Source organism: Alosa alosa, chromosome 14, assembly GCF_017589495.1.
Source record: "Alosa alosa isolate M-15738 ecotype Scorff River chromosome 14, AALO_Geno_1.1, whole genome shotgun sequence".
NCBI lineage: Eukaryota > Metazoa > Chordata > Actinopteri > Clupeiformes > Clupeidae > Alosa > Alosa alosa.
Genome location: NC_063202.1, coordinates 23,435,994 through 23,456,703, shown reverse-complemented (window position 1 = coordinate 23,456,703; position 20,710 = coordinate 23,435,994). Strand labels below are relative to the sequence as shown.

General features: G+C 44.4%; 1 protein-coding gene across 1 annotated transcript in view; it reads right to left on the bottom strand.

Annotated features, from left to right (window-relative positions):
* The window catches only part of nrg2b (neuregulin 2b), a 68,648-nt gene that overhangs the window by 20,726 nt on the left and 27,212 nt on the right, over nucleotides 1-20,710 (bottom strand). The window contains exons 2-3 of the mRNA XM_048262858.1: nucleotides 8,606-8,771; nucleotides 3,424-3,542 (exon numbers count right to left, since the gene is read on the bottom strand). Coding sequence (XP_048118815.1) covers nucleotides 3,424-3,542; nucleotides 8,606-8,771 — 285 coding nt within the window. The remainder of the gene's footprint in view (nucleotides 1-3,423; nucleotides 3,543-8,605; nucleotides 8,772-20,710) is intronic.

Genomic DNA, 20,710 nt, shown 5'->3' with positions numbered 1-20,710 from the left:
CCTTACCCTAAAGGACCTCCTACTTTAACCTTTTGCAGACATCCTAAATTGTGGACTGATCGCTGGTTATTAACGATCCCAATTACTCTGCCCACACAATCAGACACACACACACACACACACACACACACACACACACACACACACACACACACACACACACACACACACACAGAAAGTAGAGACTGTACCTCTGACCTGCTAATAAATTACAGGGCATTTCTGCACACAGCTGCAGAAATGAAAGAGTGAGAGTGAGACGAAGGGAGAGAGGGAGAGAGAGAGAGCGCTTATTCTACATTACTGGCCAGTCATGTGGGTAAATGGGGAGTGACACAAACACACACACACACACACACACACACATCCTTCCTTACAACATGCTGATCAATAGTAATGGGCCTCCCTTCAAATGCTATTTTACTGGAATAAATAAAATGAATCAAAATCTAAATAAATATGTTCGATATAACCAACAACCAGTAACCCTAAACTAATCAAATCACATGAAAAAAAGGAAGACACACACACACATACACACACACACACACACACACTCCCTTGGAAGTTTCTATCACGTCTTCCTCCCTCAGTTTTAACACACAGGGTACCCAAACAGTCCCCATGGTGACCCAAATACACCCTCTAATAAACCAATTGGTGCCCAGAGAGTGCTGAAGCTAACAGGACATTATAATAGGACAGAACAACAGTGCAATTAAGAGAAGGATGAGAAGAAGAATCACCCAGGATGTGAGCTGCTGCCACTGGCACTGAGACCAACTACCAGAGGAGGAAAAGTCCGGCTTCACAAAGTAAAAGTCCTGCCATATATTGGTTCTACCAGTGGACACCGATTCGATGACCTACCTGGCTGAAGAGTTGTGCTAATTAGAATCACCTGGTTTAGGTGAATGGTTGGGACAGATATGTGGAAGAACTTTCTGAAGCCAGACTTTTCCACCTCCTATCCACTAACTTCAGGACATAATGGCCCAGAGAACAGCCAACAGGTCAATACTTACAGCTCACCAACGCAAGATCAGAGAACAGCCAACAGGTCAATACTTACAGCTCACCAATGCAAGAGCAGAGAACAGCCAACAGGTCAATACTTACAGCTCACCAACGCAAGAGCAGAGAACAGCCAACAGGTCAATTACAGCTCACCAACGCAAGAGCAGAGAACAGCCAACAGGTCAATACTTACAGCTCACCAACGCAAGAGCAGAGAACAGCCAACAGGTCAATTACAGCTCACCAACGCAAGAGCAGAGAACAGCCAACAGGTCAATACTTACAGCTCACCAACGCAAGAGCAGAGAACAGCCAGGTCAATACTTACAGCTCACCAACGCAAGATCAGAGGGCACTAAACAGAACAGCCAACAGGTCAAGTCATGGGTTTCATCAGGTCCCTTTCCACAGGTGTATTAATCAAGCACCATGTCTGCATTCATAATCTAGGAGCTTGAATTTTATACACCTGTGTAAAGGGACCTGATGAAACCCATGAATACTTACAGCTCACCAAGAGCATTCTCACATTCAGTCAACTGATGTCTGATACAGTATCATTCATGTATTTCGCAAATAATAACAAACTGACATATGCATGCATGTGTAACCTGCATTGTGTTGAGGTTGTGGTGCTAGCTCCCTGTCTAACTAGCATGTCTCTTAAGGCGTCGGGAGAGAGGTTTACCTAATGTACGTACTGCACAGCTACGTTCCAGCTGGCTACTGTTACACACATAGAGTACAAACACATAAACACAGGCATATAAAGAACTTTGATATTAGCAGCTTCCCATTGGCTTCACTGGCTAAAACACTTAGCACATACAATCCACCCACACAAAAACAGACACTCATTGATGTGTTCTACTAATTAATGCCGTTATAGTTAGGTACATTTTAGGTGTCAGCATAAATCAGTGTATTCTACACTTAAGTTGTTGTTTCAGTGCTGTAAGCGAGATTTATATTTCATGAATCCATCAGTCAGATGTGCGACCTGCCCTCCAGATAGGGGCTGAGTCTGGAATGGGTCCGGCTTTGACCCGGGCCAGCCGCGGTCCAGTTCTGGCCCTGCGTTTGCGGCTACCTGGAGCCTCCCTGATTTGTTTCCTCCATAAAGAAGATGGATGCTCCATCTTTGTCACATTTGTCATCCGCAGACCTCTTAGAGAGGGAAAAGAGGGAGCAGCGATGGAGGAGATGAGTGATTAAGGCTTGGGTCTAATTCAGACAGCTGCAATGTACACCGAGCCATTAGAACTAATAAGCTAACACACTGCAGTCGTCATGGAAATGGCACCGCCTACTCTGAATACACACTCACTGAAGGAACAAAGCTCCCTGTCAGAACCTACAATATTTGACAATGTCAATATCTTAGTCTCCATCTATATCGAAAGTCATTATCGAAAGTTGCTTCTCACCTGTGCATGGATACTGTACAGGCGCTTACAATTCATCACTCATGTCATTGGCATGATTGGTTTCTACCAAATGATTGCACAGTGCCTTAAGGCTGAGTTATGATTCTGTGTCAACTTGATGACTTAGCTACGTTGGTGCCTCTACACCATGTTGAACCTTTTTCAGTTCTGGGTGTCCTGTGTCTGTGACTGCTGTGTTTAAATAGAAATATTATTTGTTTGAGCCTTTGTATATGTTATTGAGAAATAGACACAGTATATTCCAATAACCTTGTTATTGTAACCAGAAAATATATCTGAGCTTATTTGTGTGGTGTCTGCCAGCCAGTTAATATGATGTTAGCAAACTAACTTCCCACATTTGACCACAAAGTACTGTTTGCTGCTGAAGTGCTGATTTCAAAACATTACTGAAAAATAAGACGTTGTACAATCGGATAACCCTGTCATTGTACGCAAAATTATGTCCACAGTATAGGCTGATGAAGCACACCGGCTATCAACACACAGAGCTGTCTGTGTCACCTTGACGTGGCGTTACAATGTTTTGGAGGTGCACGCACGTCAGGTGACTGCGTAGGACTTGGTAGGGCGTCAGGTGACTGCATAGGGCTTGGTAGGGCGTCAGGTGACTGCATAGGGCTTGGTGGATGGCAACACAGACGGCTCTGGGCTACACCATCGATTCTATGTGGAAGCATAATTAGGCTTAATACTTCTAATATTGACACAACACACTGCAGCCCTTCCTCCTCTGTTCAGGTGCCATAATATGATGTAATGAGCTATAATAAGTAAGTGATGGTAAGTCATCGATGTGTCATCAACCTCATCTTACACTCTGGTAGATGCCCATATGGAGCCTCAGCAAGTGGGCCGGACATGCGATTGGGGTAATAAAACACATTTCAGGTGGTGATTAAAGAAGTTTATAATAACATGTTAATAACACGTTAATAAGAGACAGGTGGGAGCTTACAGGTGTGGACGCTGACGGTGCTGCTGGCGTTGTCTCGGCCCAGTATGTTCTCCACCACACACGAGTAGTTTCCAGCATCCTCCAGCCGCACTCGACTGATCTGCATCTTGGAGCTTTTCCTGCAATGGGGTGGGGAGAACAGACATGCGAGAGAGAAGGTAGTTAGAGGCCTGGAGGGAACGAGGGAGAGTGGGTGAACGACAGAGATGGAGAAGGAGAGCTACAGGGAGAGACAGCACATGAGTGAGAAGGAGGGGAAGAGAAAGACAAAGAGACAGGGAGAGAGAGATGATAGGGAGGGCAGAAGAGAAGGACAGATTTTGACAGAGAGAGAGAAAGAGAGAGGGATAGAGAGAGAGGGAGGGAGAGAGAGGATGAGAAAAAGAAGGAATGACACAGAGAAAAAGGAGGTGAGTAGACAAAGGGGGAAAGAGAGAAAGGAAAAAGAGGGAAAAGAGTTAAGAGCAAAAGGAATGAGCAGAGGAGAAAAAAAGAGAGAGGAAAAGAGGAGCAAGAGCAAAGAGAGAATGAGAGAGCAAAGAGAGAAACAGAATGGAGCAAGAAGAAATGAGAGCAAGAGAGGAGGCCCGAGGGAACGAGGAGAGGAACTTACAGAGATGGAGAAGGAGGCCAGGAGAGACAGCACATGAGTGAGAAGGAGGGGAAGAGAAAGACAAAGAGACAGGGAGAGAGAGATGATAGGGAGTGGCAGAGAAGGAGATGGACAGAGAGAGAGAAAGAGAGAGATAGAGAGAGAGGGAGGGAGAGAGAGATGAGAGGATGAGAAAAGAAGGAATGACAGAGACAGGGAGAGTAGACAGAGGGAGAAAGAGAGAAAGGAAAAAGGAGGTAGTGAGTTAAAGGGGGGAAGAGCAGAGGAGAAAAAAGAGAGAGGAAAGAGGAGCGAGAGCAAAAGAGAGAATGAGAGAGAGAGAGAATGTGAGAGCAAGAGAGAGAGAATGAGAGAGCAAGAGAGAGAGAGAATGAGAGAGCAAGAGAGAGACAGAGAATGGAGGAGGAAGAGAGAGAGAGAATGAGAGAGCAAGAGAGAGAGAGAGTGTTATTCAGACACACAAAGAGATAGATGCTCTCAGCAGAAGCAGCACTCTGCCATTTTGTTGTCACCAGCGCTCCAGTGATCTCTCCATCACTCCGGTGCTCTGTGGCTACCCGCCCGCCCGCCCGCCCGCCCAGCCTGCATGCGTCTCTGCTATCCCACGTGGCTTTGCAGACATGCCTGCGGCAGGCCAGACGCAGACTATAAATAGGCAGCAGCTATTTTTAGAGTCCACTCTGCTCCGGTCGCCACTACCTGCTCGGCGGAAGGGAGTCGCCCCGGCAACGACGCATACCGTCCAGCATTATGCTTCCTCTCTCAGGCTGCTGGCTCCGGGACGTTTGGCAGCGCGGCTCCGGGGGGGATTCGGCCCCAGTCTGGGAGGGGTCAGGGTCCCATCTGGCTCGGGAAATCAGGAAGTGATGTGAGCGGTCACTCACAGATGTCACGACACGTTGGGGGAAGAGCACGAAGACTAGCAGACGGTCAGTCTGAAGCTAGGACACTTGTCCAAATTGGGACGGGAGAAAAAGACCTGACCACTGAGGCTGTGTGAAAAGAGTCTCACTTCAAGACTAAACCCCGGGGTAGACCAAGTAGTATGGGTGCTGTACCCTCACACACACACACACACACACATAAACACACACACACACACACACACACACACGCACAAGCACACGCACAAGCACACGCACACACAGTAGAAATGCATTACAGTAACACACTCTGATGATCCCCTCACAGTGGCTAGTCTCTGTCCTCACATTACCCTGACCTCATCTCTTCTGTCCTGCTCACAAGAATGGACATCCCCTCTGCCTGTGTGTGTGTGTGTGTGTGTGTGTGTGTGTGTGTGTGTGTGTGTGTGTGTGTGTGTGAAAACCCACAGCGAGACCAGATTCACACTCGCGGTGACATGGAGGCTGGGAGAAGGCAATCCTGTTAGAGAGATCCAGTTTCCCTAGAAACTGCACGTCAGCACTTTTGGCTCTGTGTGTGAGGGCGCTCTGCACACATACACACATTGTTAATCAGACACACTTAATCACACACACACACACACACACACACACACACACACACACACACACACACCACACGCATCGATAGTGCTGATACTGCATAGCAACTGTACAGTCACATCAGTGGAGAGTGCAGACATTGAATAGACACAGCTTACCAAAGAGATACTGTACACCAGCAGCTACAGAGCAAACATGATTACACTCCACACACACAGAGTCCAGGCCAGGATAAACACAGCATGCAACAACACTAACAAACCAGAATGTGTGTTTATATATATATATATATATGTGGCCAATGTGGTATCAGTACGTGGGCCACTTTAAGGCATTACATTTTTATAAAATCTTACATAAATGCTTCATAACATAGTCATCAATGCATTGTAAAACAAGGGCATAGTTACTTGAAGAACCATCAGGGAAAGGCGAACAGTTATAAAAATAGTCTTTCTGAAGAACTATTTTCAATGTGAAGAACCTTTCAGTTCAACACAGTCATGGTTCTTTATGGAACCATATAGAGTAGTGATGAAAAGAACCTTTCAGTTCAACACAGTCATGGTTCTTGATGGAACCATATAGAGTAGTGATGAAAAAGAACCTTTCAGTTCAACACAGTCATGGTTCTTTATGGAACCATATAGAGTAGTGATGAAAAGAACCTTTCAGTTCAACACAGTCATGGTTCTTTATGGAACCATATAGAGTAGTGATGAAAAGAACCTTTCAGTTCAACACAGTCATGGTTCTTTATGGAACCATATAGAGTAGTGATGCTTTCAGTTCAACACAGTCATGGTTCTTGATGGAACCATATAGAGTAGTGATGAAAAGAACCTTACCGGTATTTATTTTTATCTTCCTCTTTGTGCGGTAGTCTGTTGTCAATGTCATTTCTGCACATTTCTGCCCTCTAGTAGCCTGACGTAGACATACTCAATTCTATTGTGAGTCTAATACTGCTTGATTTGGACGTGATTATGGGGCGTGTTTCAACCGATACTTGGGGGAAAATGGCATTGCACTCGATCAGAGCAACGAAATAACGTTCCGTGAATCCTGTAGGGAGAACAGCCGAAACATTCTTCTTCACAAGAGATGCCTTAATGTTGTTTTCTGATAGCTTTTTAAAAGTTATTGCGCTGCCAATATATTGTACAGACAAAAGACAGAAAAGGGTGCTAAGATGACGTGATAGACTATGCACTGTTGCATATCTGTCCATCATCGCATAAAGCCCGCCCAGACAATGTCATTGGTGCGGTTGGTTCGAACTGCTCTGGTATGGGCATGGTTGCTTCTCAATGGAACAAGTCCAGACCAAATTTCCGTGGGCGGGGTTAAATTCGGATACCACTCTAGTTTATGTGGAGATCGACTGCCTTATTTTTAAATGTTCAAATAAATCGCAAGCTAGAAAGACTTAAATTTGCCGAACAAACATGCATGCAAAATCTAACACCAGGGCTACACCAGGTCTGCAACGTGTCGCTATTACGCCTGGTGTAGCCAGTTCCATTGATCATAGTGGAAGCTAATGTACGCGCCGCTATCACGTCTGGTGTAGCCAGTTCCATTGATTATAGTGGAAGCTAATGTACGCGCCGCTATCACGTCTGGTGTAGCCAGTTCCATTGATTATAGTGGAAGCTAATGTACGCGCCGCTATCACGTCTGGTGTAGCCAGTTCCATTGATTATAGTGGAAGCTAATGTACGCGCCGCTATCACGTCTGGTGTAGCCAGTTCCATTGATTATAGTGGAAGCTAATGTACGCGCCGCTATCACGTCTGGTGTAGCCAGTTCCATTGATTATAGTGGAAGCTCATTGTTGGAGCAGACGCTACGTGAGTATAACGCTTCAGTTACGTGCCCGGTGTAGCCTCCCTGTTAGACTTATATGAACCCTAATAAGCCATTAGATTACATTTATCTTCTGACAATATAATTATTTTCTAACATTATAATGTGAACAATTATCTAACTATTTCAGTTACAGTTTTTGCCCATTGCTTACACACTAAAAATGAATACCTACAGTAAACTTCTTGTACCATACCTTAAACACTGTGTACTGTAACCATAACTTAAACACATTTTTTGATTTGCATTGTTTGCAACACACTTACTACAAAACACTACACACGGTTTCTTACATTAGACTCTATGTTCAAAAATGAAATCTCCTGTTATCATTGGGACACAGTTCCATTGAAAATGCAAGCACACATACCTGAAAACACTTACAGAGAAAACTGAACACCATCAGTCTGAGGCTTAGCACTACAATAGACTTCAGGTAAGTTATGTTCAAGTGTGTACCCGTGTACAGTTCTGTATTTACCCCTTTACTCCCCATTTCTAAAACCTATCGAAGAATTATTTTCAATGTGGCAAAAATATGACCAACAACCACATACCTGCATGCCTCTTTTGCAAGCAATGGAAGGGGCATGCAGAGACATTGAGGTGGGGTCAGTTCAAGGATGGATATGGCACACAAGGTGATATTTCCCCCGTCGCCTAGCCTGAGAGGACATCACCTGCAATGTCGATGAGGACTTGTGGACAGATCTGAACAAAAGGCAGGATCCATAATCCCCCACCCCCACCACACACACACACACACACACACATGCAAGAAAAAAATAGTTCTATAGCAATGTCACCAGTAATTGTTTTTTCCTTTTTCCTTTTGTTTTGTTGCTACATTTTTGATTTTCACTTACAGTATTGGATTGATATGTGTGATTCTATTTTTCTTTATTTCTCTAGGAATGTCTGTTTATTGTAAAAGCTTTTGTTGCAAAAATGTCAGTTGATTACTGTAAAAAGTCTACTTTTGAGTAGATTTCGATAGTTAATGTGTGGGTGTACATATGTACACTGTGGTGTGTGTGTCCATGTGTACGTATGCATTTACTATGCCTGTGTATGCTCATGTACTAGTGCTAGTGTGTGTGTGTCTTGGCGTCTGTGTGCATGTGTCGCGTATCGTCTTGGTGTGTGGTGCATGCGCATGCGTGCAGGTGTGTGTGTGTGTGTGTGTGTGTGTGTGTGTGTGTGTGTATGTGCACACAGACTGCAGACTCACTTGTTGGATTTGATTTTGATGTCTCGGCTTTTCTTCAGCTCGCTGCCGTCCTTGTACCAGCGGAAGGCGGGGCTGGGGTTGCCGTCGGTTACCTCACAGCGCAGCTGCAGCCTCTCGCCCTCAGCCAACGACTGACCTCTGATTGGACGCAGTTTAGGGGGAGAGGCTAGAGGGGGGGAGACAGAGAGAAAGAGAGAGAGACAGAGAGAAAGAGAGAGAGAGAGTGAGAGATAGAAAGAGAGAGAGACAGAGAGAAAGAGAGAGAGATGAAAAGGTGTGAGACATAGAGGAAGGAACATGAGGAGAGATGGAGATAGAAATGGACAGAAAGGAGAGTGAAACAGGGGATGCATAGAGAACAGTGGGAGAGAGAGAACAAGAGCGAAGTGAAAGAAAGGGGATGGTGAAAGGATAGATGAAAATGGAGAAGTACAATATGTAAGAAGACATGCATGTAAAGAGATAAAGAGGTGAAGTAGAAAGAGAGGGAACACATGGACGGACATGAAGGGATGGAGAGATTGACAGAGATGAAGAGAGGAAGGAGAGAAATGTGATGAGATGAATCATTTTATGGAGATTGAGAGAAGAGTGTGGAGAGGGGGAGAGGGGAAAAGTGTGTGAGAAAGAGAAGGCAAGAAAGAGGGCAGAAAAAAAGCAAGCACAGGAGAGGGAGATTAATGTGGCTCATCGTCTTACAGTTCGCCTTGATGCTGTAATCCAACTCTGATGAAGACCAGGGCTTATACATGAGTGTGTGTGTGTGTGTGTGTGTGTGTGTGTGTGTGTGTGTGTGTGTGTGTGTGTGTGTGTGTGTGTGTGTGTGTGTGTGTGTGTGTGTGTGTGTGTGTGTGTGTGTGTGTGTGTGTGTGTGTTAGGACCATGGAATCACAAATCTTTAGCATTTAAGAATACACTTTCATATTTTTTTTTCTTGTTTACCTAGGCACACCGCAAAGGCTCACTCTTAAACCTCTCTCTCTCTTTGACACACACACACACACACACACACACACACACACACACACACACACACACACAAAATCCAGTGGAACTTTCCATCTATACTGCCAATGCTTCTCCATACAATGAAGGTGTAAGACAAGACACTGCAGAAATCACCAGAGAGAGGAAGATGTGAGAGGAGAGGAGAACCAGTGACATCACAGAGCAGTAAGTGATGTCCCAAATGTCACCGTGGCGGTCGCACAAATCGGGGATTATGACATCACAGTCTGTCCAATGACATCAGCAGTTTTTTTCAATCGTTCTCCCTTTCACTTCACCTGTTCCCCGCTGTGTCAACGTCTCGCAGTGCACTCCACATCAGCGATACAATGACATATTCATAAGTGCAGCTGCCACAATACACACACACAGAGAGAGAGAGAGAGAGAAAGAGAGAGACACACACACACACACACACATAGAGATGCCAAGGCAAGAGGGGGAGATTTCAATGTGAGGTTAAAAAATACTCCTACTCTCTTATTCTGACGACATTGCAAACTGAGAGTGTAGGGGGATTTTCATTCCACAAATAGCTGTGTGTGTGTGTGTGTGTGTGTGTGTCTGTGTGTGTGTGTTTGTGTACTGTATGTGTGTGTGTGACCTCTGCTAGGTTTTCTGAATAAGATGCATCTCTCTCTCTCTCTCTCTCTTAGAGTGATGCTCTTAGCAGAGAGGTGGGGTGGGTGTGACAGAGAGAGTGTCCACTTCTCACCCAGATCACACCACACACTCCAGCAGGACATCCTGCTCCCTTCACAAAACACACACCTCATAACGGGCACACACCGTGCCAAATAAACAGTACTTGGCAAATACACACTTACAACACTCACACACACACGCATGAAAACCACATGTACTGTATGTGATTAAATAGCACACTGAGCACACATGTGGTGTGTGTGTGTGTGTGTGTGTGTGTGTGTGTGTGTGTGTGTGTGTGTGTTTGCAGCTCATTAACCCCTGCACTTGAGAGAAGCTTGTCGGAACATTTAAACTTGGATATGTCTATCAGAAGCAGAGTACCACATCTCTGATAGGGCAACACCCTCGTCAGCTTCTCTGTCCTCGTCAGCCAATCAGAGCTCAGCATCACCAGAGTACTGACCAGTCTGCCAATCACTCCATCAGTGCCTGTCACTGGCACTGTCAGCTCATTATTCCCGGTCATCTGATCCTCCACAACCTTGGACTGTAAACTTGGACTTTTTGTGAAATCTTCACGATGTCACATGAGACTGCCATTTTGTTTGTCTGCCAGTTGGCCTTGGCTCTGCTACATGTCTGTCCTTATTAATAATATTTATCCTTATTAATAACTGTCCTCTTTAAACATTACTAATGTTTGATCAACCGCAGTGTTTATGTTCATTTTCCACAAAATGCATTACACATAGAGAGTTGTGTGTGTGTGTGTGTGTGTGGGGGGGGGAGTATCTGTGAGCAGTTGTGTGGTAAACAGATCCACTCTAGCATGTCCAGAGAGCTCAGAGAAATGTGTGAGATTGTGTGAAGTGTGTGTGTGTGTTTGATGTGTTTGTATGTATGTGTGTGTCTACTGGTTTGATCAAACTACAATCATCTCAGCTCTTGAGACAGATGCAGGAAAGGACGAAAGAAACAGATGACAGTATGTGTGTGTGCTTATGGTTGTTGGTGTGTGAGCATGAGCATGTGTGTGTGTGTGTGTGTGTGTGTGTGGCACAAGTTCACATAGGCTGTTATATGGGCTATCGTGGGTGTGTGAGAGAAAAATATAAATGGGGTCTCTCTCCCACAAAGGACACACACACACAGACACACACACACACGTGCACACACACACACACGTGAACACACACACACACAGACAGACAGACAGACACACACACACACTAACACACAAACAGATACTCCTGACAAGAAGAGGAGAGCAGCAGTAGAATCCTCTTACATGTACACTCCGACATGCTTGACTGCCTCCTCTCCGCTCCTGCTTGGCCTATCTGACAGCCAGAGGTGTATGTGTGTCTGTGTGTGTGTGTGTGTGTGTGTGTGTGTGTGTGTGTGTGTGTGTGTGTGTGTGTGTGTGTGTGTGTCGCATCTGAACGTGTATTTGTATTAAAGTCTTAATGCTGTATACTGTAGACTTTAAAAATGGCAATAGATTTTAGCTTTATATTTGCACAAAACACACACATTCACACACACACATCTACATGTAGACACACCCACCCACACACAAACACAAATAGACAGAGAAGTTCTCACATACCCATCCACACTTACAGTCTAATTGATCTACTACACAACTCAGACGATACACTCAGACGCACACTGTGGGAAAAAAACATCATTCACACGCATTCACATCTACTGGAGGGGGATCAGGGTAGTAATCTGAGATAATGTAAGCTCAACCACGACACACACACACACACACACACACACACACACACACACACACACACACACACACACAAACAAACACACACACACACACACACACACACACACACACACACACACACACACACACACACAAAATCACCTCTTTCCAACACAAGCACTAGCCCTGTACTTACAGTCCTTTAATGAGCAGAAGAACTTTCCAACGCAAGCTGGAGGAAATCTACACGGTGGTGGGATTTCGGGTCCAGTTTGGGGGAAATGTTAAGCAGCCCTGAAATCCAGAGAGCTGCTCTCCTCCCAATCAATACAAGCCTGTGCCAAAGAAACGTAGCCAAGCCCAGAAACACACACACACACACACACACACACACACACACACACACACACACACACAGCAGACAGCGAGTACATCCACAGAGAGGGACAAAACCTCACAGGAGTAGAGGCATTTCAGACCAGTTTTTATAGATTTTTGTGTCCCATCTTTACATGTAGCCAAGTAGCAGATCCTTTTATCCAAGGCTATTTACAACTCACGTAAGGGTGTTTTGTATTGGCAGGGGCATCCCCTGGGAACTGAACTCATGCAAAAAATAGTAAGTGACAGAAATGCTGCAGTAAAATCTTTACAGTATTTTACAACTGCTAACAAATGTTTACCTACTTATTGTAATATCAACATGAAATTGCTGCCAGTGATACCTGACATAATGACCTTTGGTTCCAAAAGTCTCAAAATAAAATATACAAAATTCAGGATATACAAAAAGGTACAGAAGGGACATACTGTACAAGTCTGTATATCATCAGTGACAACAGCCCTCTCTCTCCTTGGACACAACCACACATTTTTACTAATTTCCTCCAAGCCTTCCTTCTCAAGCCTTCCTCTTTGTGTTGTTTTCCACATTGAAGAAAATCAATCCCAAAAGTCCATTTGTACAGTTTTGTAGATGTGCATGTAATAACAGTCAAATAACTCAACATCAGGCTCTGTCTCCAACTGAGACTGGGATTAGCTATAGTTGATCTCTTTTACATAACATACAGTAAATAAGCCATTTCTCAAACGTTCATTGATCTGTTCATTCAGCACATTCATGCACATCAATAGTTTCAGTGTAGCTTTTAAGTAGTTGTTATTTGATTTTTTATTCTGATATGAGTGTAAACATTTGAGATTAAGACTGATCCATAATGTTTGTATTGGGTAAGGTTGTCTGTAAAGAAAATGTAAGCATTCTAGACACATGTTCATTGACTCTGTATATTGTGTGAAATCAAGATGATTTGTTTTAAAGGTAATGATAGGCGCTGAAGACGGTTTGTGGATGCTCCACTGATGTGCTTGATGGGCTTTGGAGACGGTCAGTCAGCATCTCTCACGTATTTCTGCTGAAACATCTAATGGGGCCCACAAATGTTTCTTTAACATCACTACTGATGCTGCACATGTGATTGGCCAAATGTTCTGTGAGCATTTTTTGTAGGATGTTATCAACATTCCTTCCGAGTCTTTGTGGAAACAGAACAGGCAACTTGATGGGTCAGACGCTTGGTATGGGGTTTTCTGCATCTTGGAGTTGAAATTGTGCTCTCAGCTACAGATGTCAGACGCAGAGACGGTGTGGAATACTCAATCAGTCAGTCAGTCAGTCAGTCAGTCACTAGGCCATATTCACAACGAAAACTTAGCACAGTTCACAGGATCAACATCAACAGTGAATCATCATTCAATGTCAAATAAAGGTTATTAAAAAACAATGAACATTTTGCTGATATTATCTTTCTGAGGCTTCACAGAGTTAGAGGAATGTTGTAAATCTGCATAATGAGTTAAAGGACTATGTAGCAGCACACAGAACATTTTCCAGGCCAAATTGATGCAAAAGGTATGTGGATTCCAAAATCAAGATTTGTTGCAAAGGCTTTGCTAATACATCATATGTAATCAACTTCAACTGCTTCAAACATCATAAACATACTATGCACAGTAGTGCCCGTGTGATTGACACAAATACATCTGAATAAAGAAAATGATTCCCAACGTTCCCTACCAAGAAGAGATTACACTAAAGGCTAAGGCCTAGTCCACACGCACCAAACCGATCTTTTTTCCTCCGCCTTCCTGGAACCAGATCAAGAATATTTATATTCCCAAACGGATCCATCTCAACACGCCACTCAACACGTTACTTCATACCCCAGGCCTATAGGTGGCACTGTTTCTTTACAGAAATTGACCAAAACTGGCAAAACGTGCGCTTTAAAAACATACAGAATAGGCTACGACAAAATGGCTAGTGTAAGGAAACCAGAATTGTTTGTGTGGACTGATGATGAACTGTCAACTATAGCCAACTGTAAAACTAATAAACTTTATTTTACGGTTTGTGAAGGGTGCAGTCCCCCCTTTATTTGGCTAACATGGTAGGCCTACTAATCACCTTTACTTTCTTTGGTTGTAGGATAGTCCGTGATTCACATTAGTTTTGGCTATCACCGCAATTAGGCTATTAAACGCAAGGCTTACCCAAGTTCTAGGCTATTCTGTCGCCACATTTATAATATTGCTATAAAACCTTCGTTAGTAACAGTCGATACTTTTGCCTGCATCAAATCGTGCATTTGCATTCAGTGTGCTACCATCGGCTTAACGTGAGTTCTAAGCGTCTTTGTATGCTTGTATCGGCGCTGCGCAGCACCAGTTGTGATATTTATCTTATGGAGTGTAATCGTAGGTAATGTCATGTATGAAAACTAGTATTGTTAGGCAATACTATAAGTGCAAGTCCAGGGCAGCTGAGGTGTGGCGATGACATCATCGATATGCAAGCAGGATGTGCGGTTTCGCTGTCTAAACGAACTCAAACGGGCTACGGTTTCAGATTTCTCCACTCTGGGACCAGGTTTCAGAAAAGTGCGGTTTCGGGCAGTGCATTTACAGGATTCGTTTGGACGCTCGGCCAAGACAAAGCAAAACCTCTGCGTTTAACCTAAAAAGCAAACCTTTTACAGATATCACTTTCCACTTGAAAAAGAAAGACCTTCATCCTAACTTTATCAGCACAGCTCACATCAGATAAAAGTCTGTGTCACTGGTTATCTGGCCAGAACCGGGGATGACCTGCAGCACATGTGCCCCCATCTGAATTAATGAAGTACATGGCTACTGCTGACGTGACAAATTAAACCCCTTCACTTTGGCCGCTCGGATGTGAGCAAAGTCATTTTGGTCATTATCACCCGTGTGTGTGTGTGTGTGTATGTGTGTGTGTGTGTGTGTGTGTGTGTGTGTGTATGCCCATGTGTGAGGGGGAGGAGATCGAGAAAGACACCATAAAGAGGTTTTGCTTCAGCACTTTCCTCCAAATCAGCATTTTTTGATTATGTTTTATCACTAGTCTGCTCCATGCACACACACACACACACACACACACACACACACACACACACACACACACACACACACACACACACACACACACACACACACACAGGACTTTATACATCTCCCAACAGTTACAAGGTCTTTGGAGACGATGACAAAGGCGACCACAAGCTCTCTTTCACTCCCCCCACCTCTCTCTCTCTCTCTCTCTCTCTCTCTCACTCACACACTCATTCACTCACTCAAGTACATACTCACACTCTCTCACACACACCACTCTACCACTGTTCTTGAGAAGAGACAGGAAAGAATTTTGCTACATAAGCAGACGAGTACACGGGCACCCTCACCCACACACACACACACACACACACACACACACACACACGCGCACACACACAAACACACCCACACACACACACACACACACACACACACACACACACACACACACACACACACACACGCCAAGACACACACAAAAACACACCCACACACACACACACACACACACACACACACACACACACACGCATCACAAGCACACACACACACATACACACACACACACACACACACACACACACACACACACACACACACGACGCACACACACAAACACACACACACACACACACACACACACACACACACACACACACACACACAGGGAAACAGATCCATTGGCTGGGCAACTAACACTCACATCCCGTTCCAGAGCCAAAAATGAAAAGATGGACTGTGCTCCCCTACCCTCACCCCCCTCCCACACACACACACACACACACACACACAGACATATTGCCAGAACAATGTCCAGCTGCTTTTAAGAGCCAGAAAGAACACAAAGTAAAGTCATTACATATATCACTCAACACACACACACACACACACACACACACACACACACACACACACACACACACACACACACACACACACATTGTAAGACACATTCCATGAGTCATGCTCTGCCCGGTCCTCTCTCCTCTATCTCTCTCCATCCCTCTTTCTCTCATTAGCTTTCTCCATCTCCTTCTCTCCTCTTACCATGCTATTATGTGTGTGTAAATGAGTGTGTGTGTGCATGTAAATGAGTGTGTGTGTGTGTGTGTGTGTGTGTGTGTGTGTGTGTGTGTACTGTGTGTGCGTGCGCATGAATGTACTGTACTCTGGTTGGCCAGCGCTCAACCAACTAATAGATGTTATCCTCTGGCAGGACTCTTTGTGAGTCCACACTCCCTTATGAAAACTCAGGTACACCCTGCTCTGCCAGCCAACACTCACACACACACACACACACACACACACACACACACACACACACACACACACACACACACACACACACACACACACACACACACACACACTGTGTCTAAAGAGAATTATTGCTCGGGGTTAGCTATTCAATCTCCGGCACATCATAACATTTTGTAAAATATCATTCATGAGTCTTTGCAGAATACAATCATTCCTACAGTGCAATGTCAACATTCAACAAACAGAGATATCTGAGCCCTCATTCTTTCATATCCACACAGCACACACACACACACACACACACACACACACACACACACACACACACACACACACACACACACACACACACACACACACACACACACGCATGAGCATTCTGTACAACATCTGGTCACCTTAAACACACAATCACACACATACACAAGCACGCATACGTATAGACACACATTCTCCTTCTGCATATTTCAGTGCATCTGCTCACCACAATAACACACACTCACACACACACACACACACACACACACACACATACACACACACACACACACACACACTGAGCTTTCTGTACGTGTTTCAGTGCTTGTGTTATTAGATGCTTTGAAGCTCAGGCTCAATTAAAGAGACATCACACATTCCCCTCAGAATCACAGTTTTCCAGCAACACGCCCAGCCAATTAACACACACAGCGACACACTCACCCAAGTGCACAGGCAAACACGCACACACACACACAAATTCAAAATGACATAGAAATCTACATGAACACACACAAATGCGTGCACTTACATACGCACGCACACACACATACACACACACAGCAGCATTTGTACAAATACAGTAAGAAATACATACACACACACACACACACACACATATATGCAAAAACGCATATTGCACAGACAACAATTGCAATTGCACAGACACCCCACTGACAAAAACACACACAAACAGCACCTGGCACTCACACTCTCACCTACACACAGGTACACACCCAATACAGACACGGCAAAACTAGCGAAACACACATACTTTCACAGGTCCCACACTCTGTCACAGCGGAACTCCTTTTTCTGTCCTCTTTCTGTCGCCTCCCCTGTTCTTTTCTCTCCTTCTTCCTCACTCGTTTCTCTCTCTCCTTCTGTCTCCTTCCCTCCATCCTGCAACTCTCCACTCTCACGTTGGTGTGAGAAAGTGACTGAGTGAGAGCTTGACTGGTGGAGGTGTGTGTGAGTGTGTGTGTGTGTGTGTGTGTGTGTGTGATGTGGGAGAAAAGGGAGGGAGAAAGACAGCTAGAGAGAGAGAGAGAGACAGAGAGAGAGAGAGAGAGAGAGGGGAGAGGGAGGAGGAGGAGAAAGCGAATAGGTGGAGAGACAATGCTGATGAGATGTGACTGCAGGTGTGTGTGTGTGTGTGTGTGTGTGTGTGTGTGTAAGTGCGTGTGTATGTGAGACAGAGAGAGAGCGAGGGAGAGAGAGTCTGTATGTCTGTCTATGTTCGTGAGGGGGTTGTAAATAAAAATAGACCACCATGACAGAGAGACAGAGACCTGAAAAGAACTGATATGAGAGATAATATGACAGAGGAAGAGAGAAAGAGAGAGAGACAGAAAGAGAGAGAGAGAGAGAGATAGAGAGAGAGAAAGCTCATTCTACCGTGATTCTCAGGTACCTGAATAGAAACATCCAGATGTACTTCATCTGTTAGTTTAAGATTCTCAGATACATACTGAACCAACTCTAGGAGCTACACAAACACAACTGTACGTACACATGCAAACGTGAACACACACACACAAACACATACTTCAATGGAATCTGGAGGACTAGGATCTATGGTGAGAGGTTTGTGAATGTGGATTGCTGAGTATCAGGGTTGCCATGGTTACATAACAGACACAGGGGATGCTAACGACCTGGAGTCACCCTTTAACTCAGCATCCAGACACACTCCCACACAGACACACAGACACGCACATACACACACACACACACACACACACACACACACACACACACACACACACAAAGTGCATATTTTGTGATTTAGATATCAGATGGTGATATCAAAAATTCCATCTAAATTCCTGCTTTCTGACTAAACATTTTAACAGTCTCACACAAACACACTCAAAACCATGCAAATGCACTGTGGATCACATACACACTGTTTAGTCCCACACATAAACACTCACACACACACACATGTGCGCGCGCGCGCACACACACACACACACACACACACACACACACACACACACACACACACACACACACACACACACACACACACACACACACACACACCAGTTCCATTCTCTAGCTCCACCCTGACCATAACTAGAATATTTTCCATATCTACATCACTCTCATAGCATTACTCTCTTGTGGATTCACACACACACACACACACACACACACACACACACACACACACACACACACACACACACACACACACACATAATAACCTGACCATCATCCATCAGCATTGTTTCCAGTGTGTGTGAGCTCAGAGGCAGCTCCATGTCCTGCGTGACCTCCAGGGTGCGGGGTCACCACAGGGCCTCTGATCATCAGTGCATTGATCAGTCCATTAGCTACATAAATCAGCAGTATTGATTAGTGTGTGTTTGACTGACTCTGTTCACAGTGGAGGAGGACCGACCCTGAGAGCTACTGACCCCTGCATCAGATCAGGGCCAGATCAGAATCACATTAATGCCACACCAGGACCAAACACCGGGACCACAGACTAGATCAGAATCGCATTAATGCCAGACAAGGACCGCAGACTAAATCAGAATCACATTAATGCCAGACTCCAACCGCAGACCAGGACCACAGACTAAATCAGAGCCAGATAACGACCGGGTCAGGACCACATCAGAACTAGCTCTCTAACTGATCAGGGGCAGATCAGAATCACATCAATGCTAGATCTTTCACAGATTAAGGTGAGACCCGAACTAGATTGGAATCACATCAACGCTAGATCTTTCACAGATTAAGGGGAGATCATAATCACATCGACGCTAGATCTTTCACAGATTAAGGGGAAATCTCAACTAGATCAGAATCACATCAACACTAGATCTTTCACAGATTAAGGGGAGATCAGAACTAGGTCATAATCACATCAGTACTAGATCTTGGGAAGATCAGAACTAGATTAGAATCACATCAATGCTAGATCTTTAACAGATTAAGGGGAGATCAGGTCTAGACCAGATCACATCAACGCTAGATCTTTAAAAGATTAAGGTAAGATCACAACTATATCAGAATCACATCAACGCTAGATCTTTCACAGATTAAGGGGAGATCACAACTAGATCAGGGACAGACGTAATCAAGTCCAGAGGAGCAGAACATATAGCCTGGCTAACACCAAACACACTTCTGAATGCTTCTTAAATCTCAACTGAGACTGAGAATGGATCAAGGGACCGTTCACTCACTTCCATTTCCCAAGGGGCGTAACGAGTAATTGAAAGAAACTTAAACTGCTACATTAAACAGTCTTTCCGGAAACATATATTTCTTGTAGACTAAGCAACGGTTTTAAATTCAGTTGCTAACTCAATTACAAAGATAATCCATATTGTATAACACTGACGCCGTTAGCACAGCCACTGGTTGTGTTGAATAGTGCTGTTAACTGTACTCTTCTGTCTGTCACTATATAAAACCCACTCAATTCCAGATCAATGTTGTGATTGGTTCCTGGGATTTTAGTCAATGTTGTGATTGGTTCCTGGGATTTTAGTATTTAGTATTTTAGTAGTTTTCGAAAATCAGCTTCAATGGGACGCTCTCCAGACAGACCTGCAGAGCAATAACAAACATACAAACAAACAAACACACACACACGTTCACTCAGGCCACAGAACATATTTACAAACATACATACCGTACATACAAACAAACACCCTAACCACTGTAGAGAGATGCTGCTCCTTAACTACTAGAGAGATGCTGCTCCTTAACCACTGCAGAGAAATGCTACTCCTTAACCACTGTACAGTGTGAATGGTATTGTGTAGCAT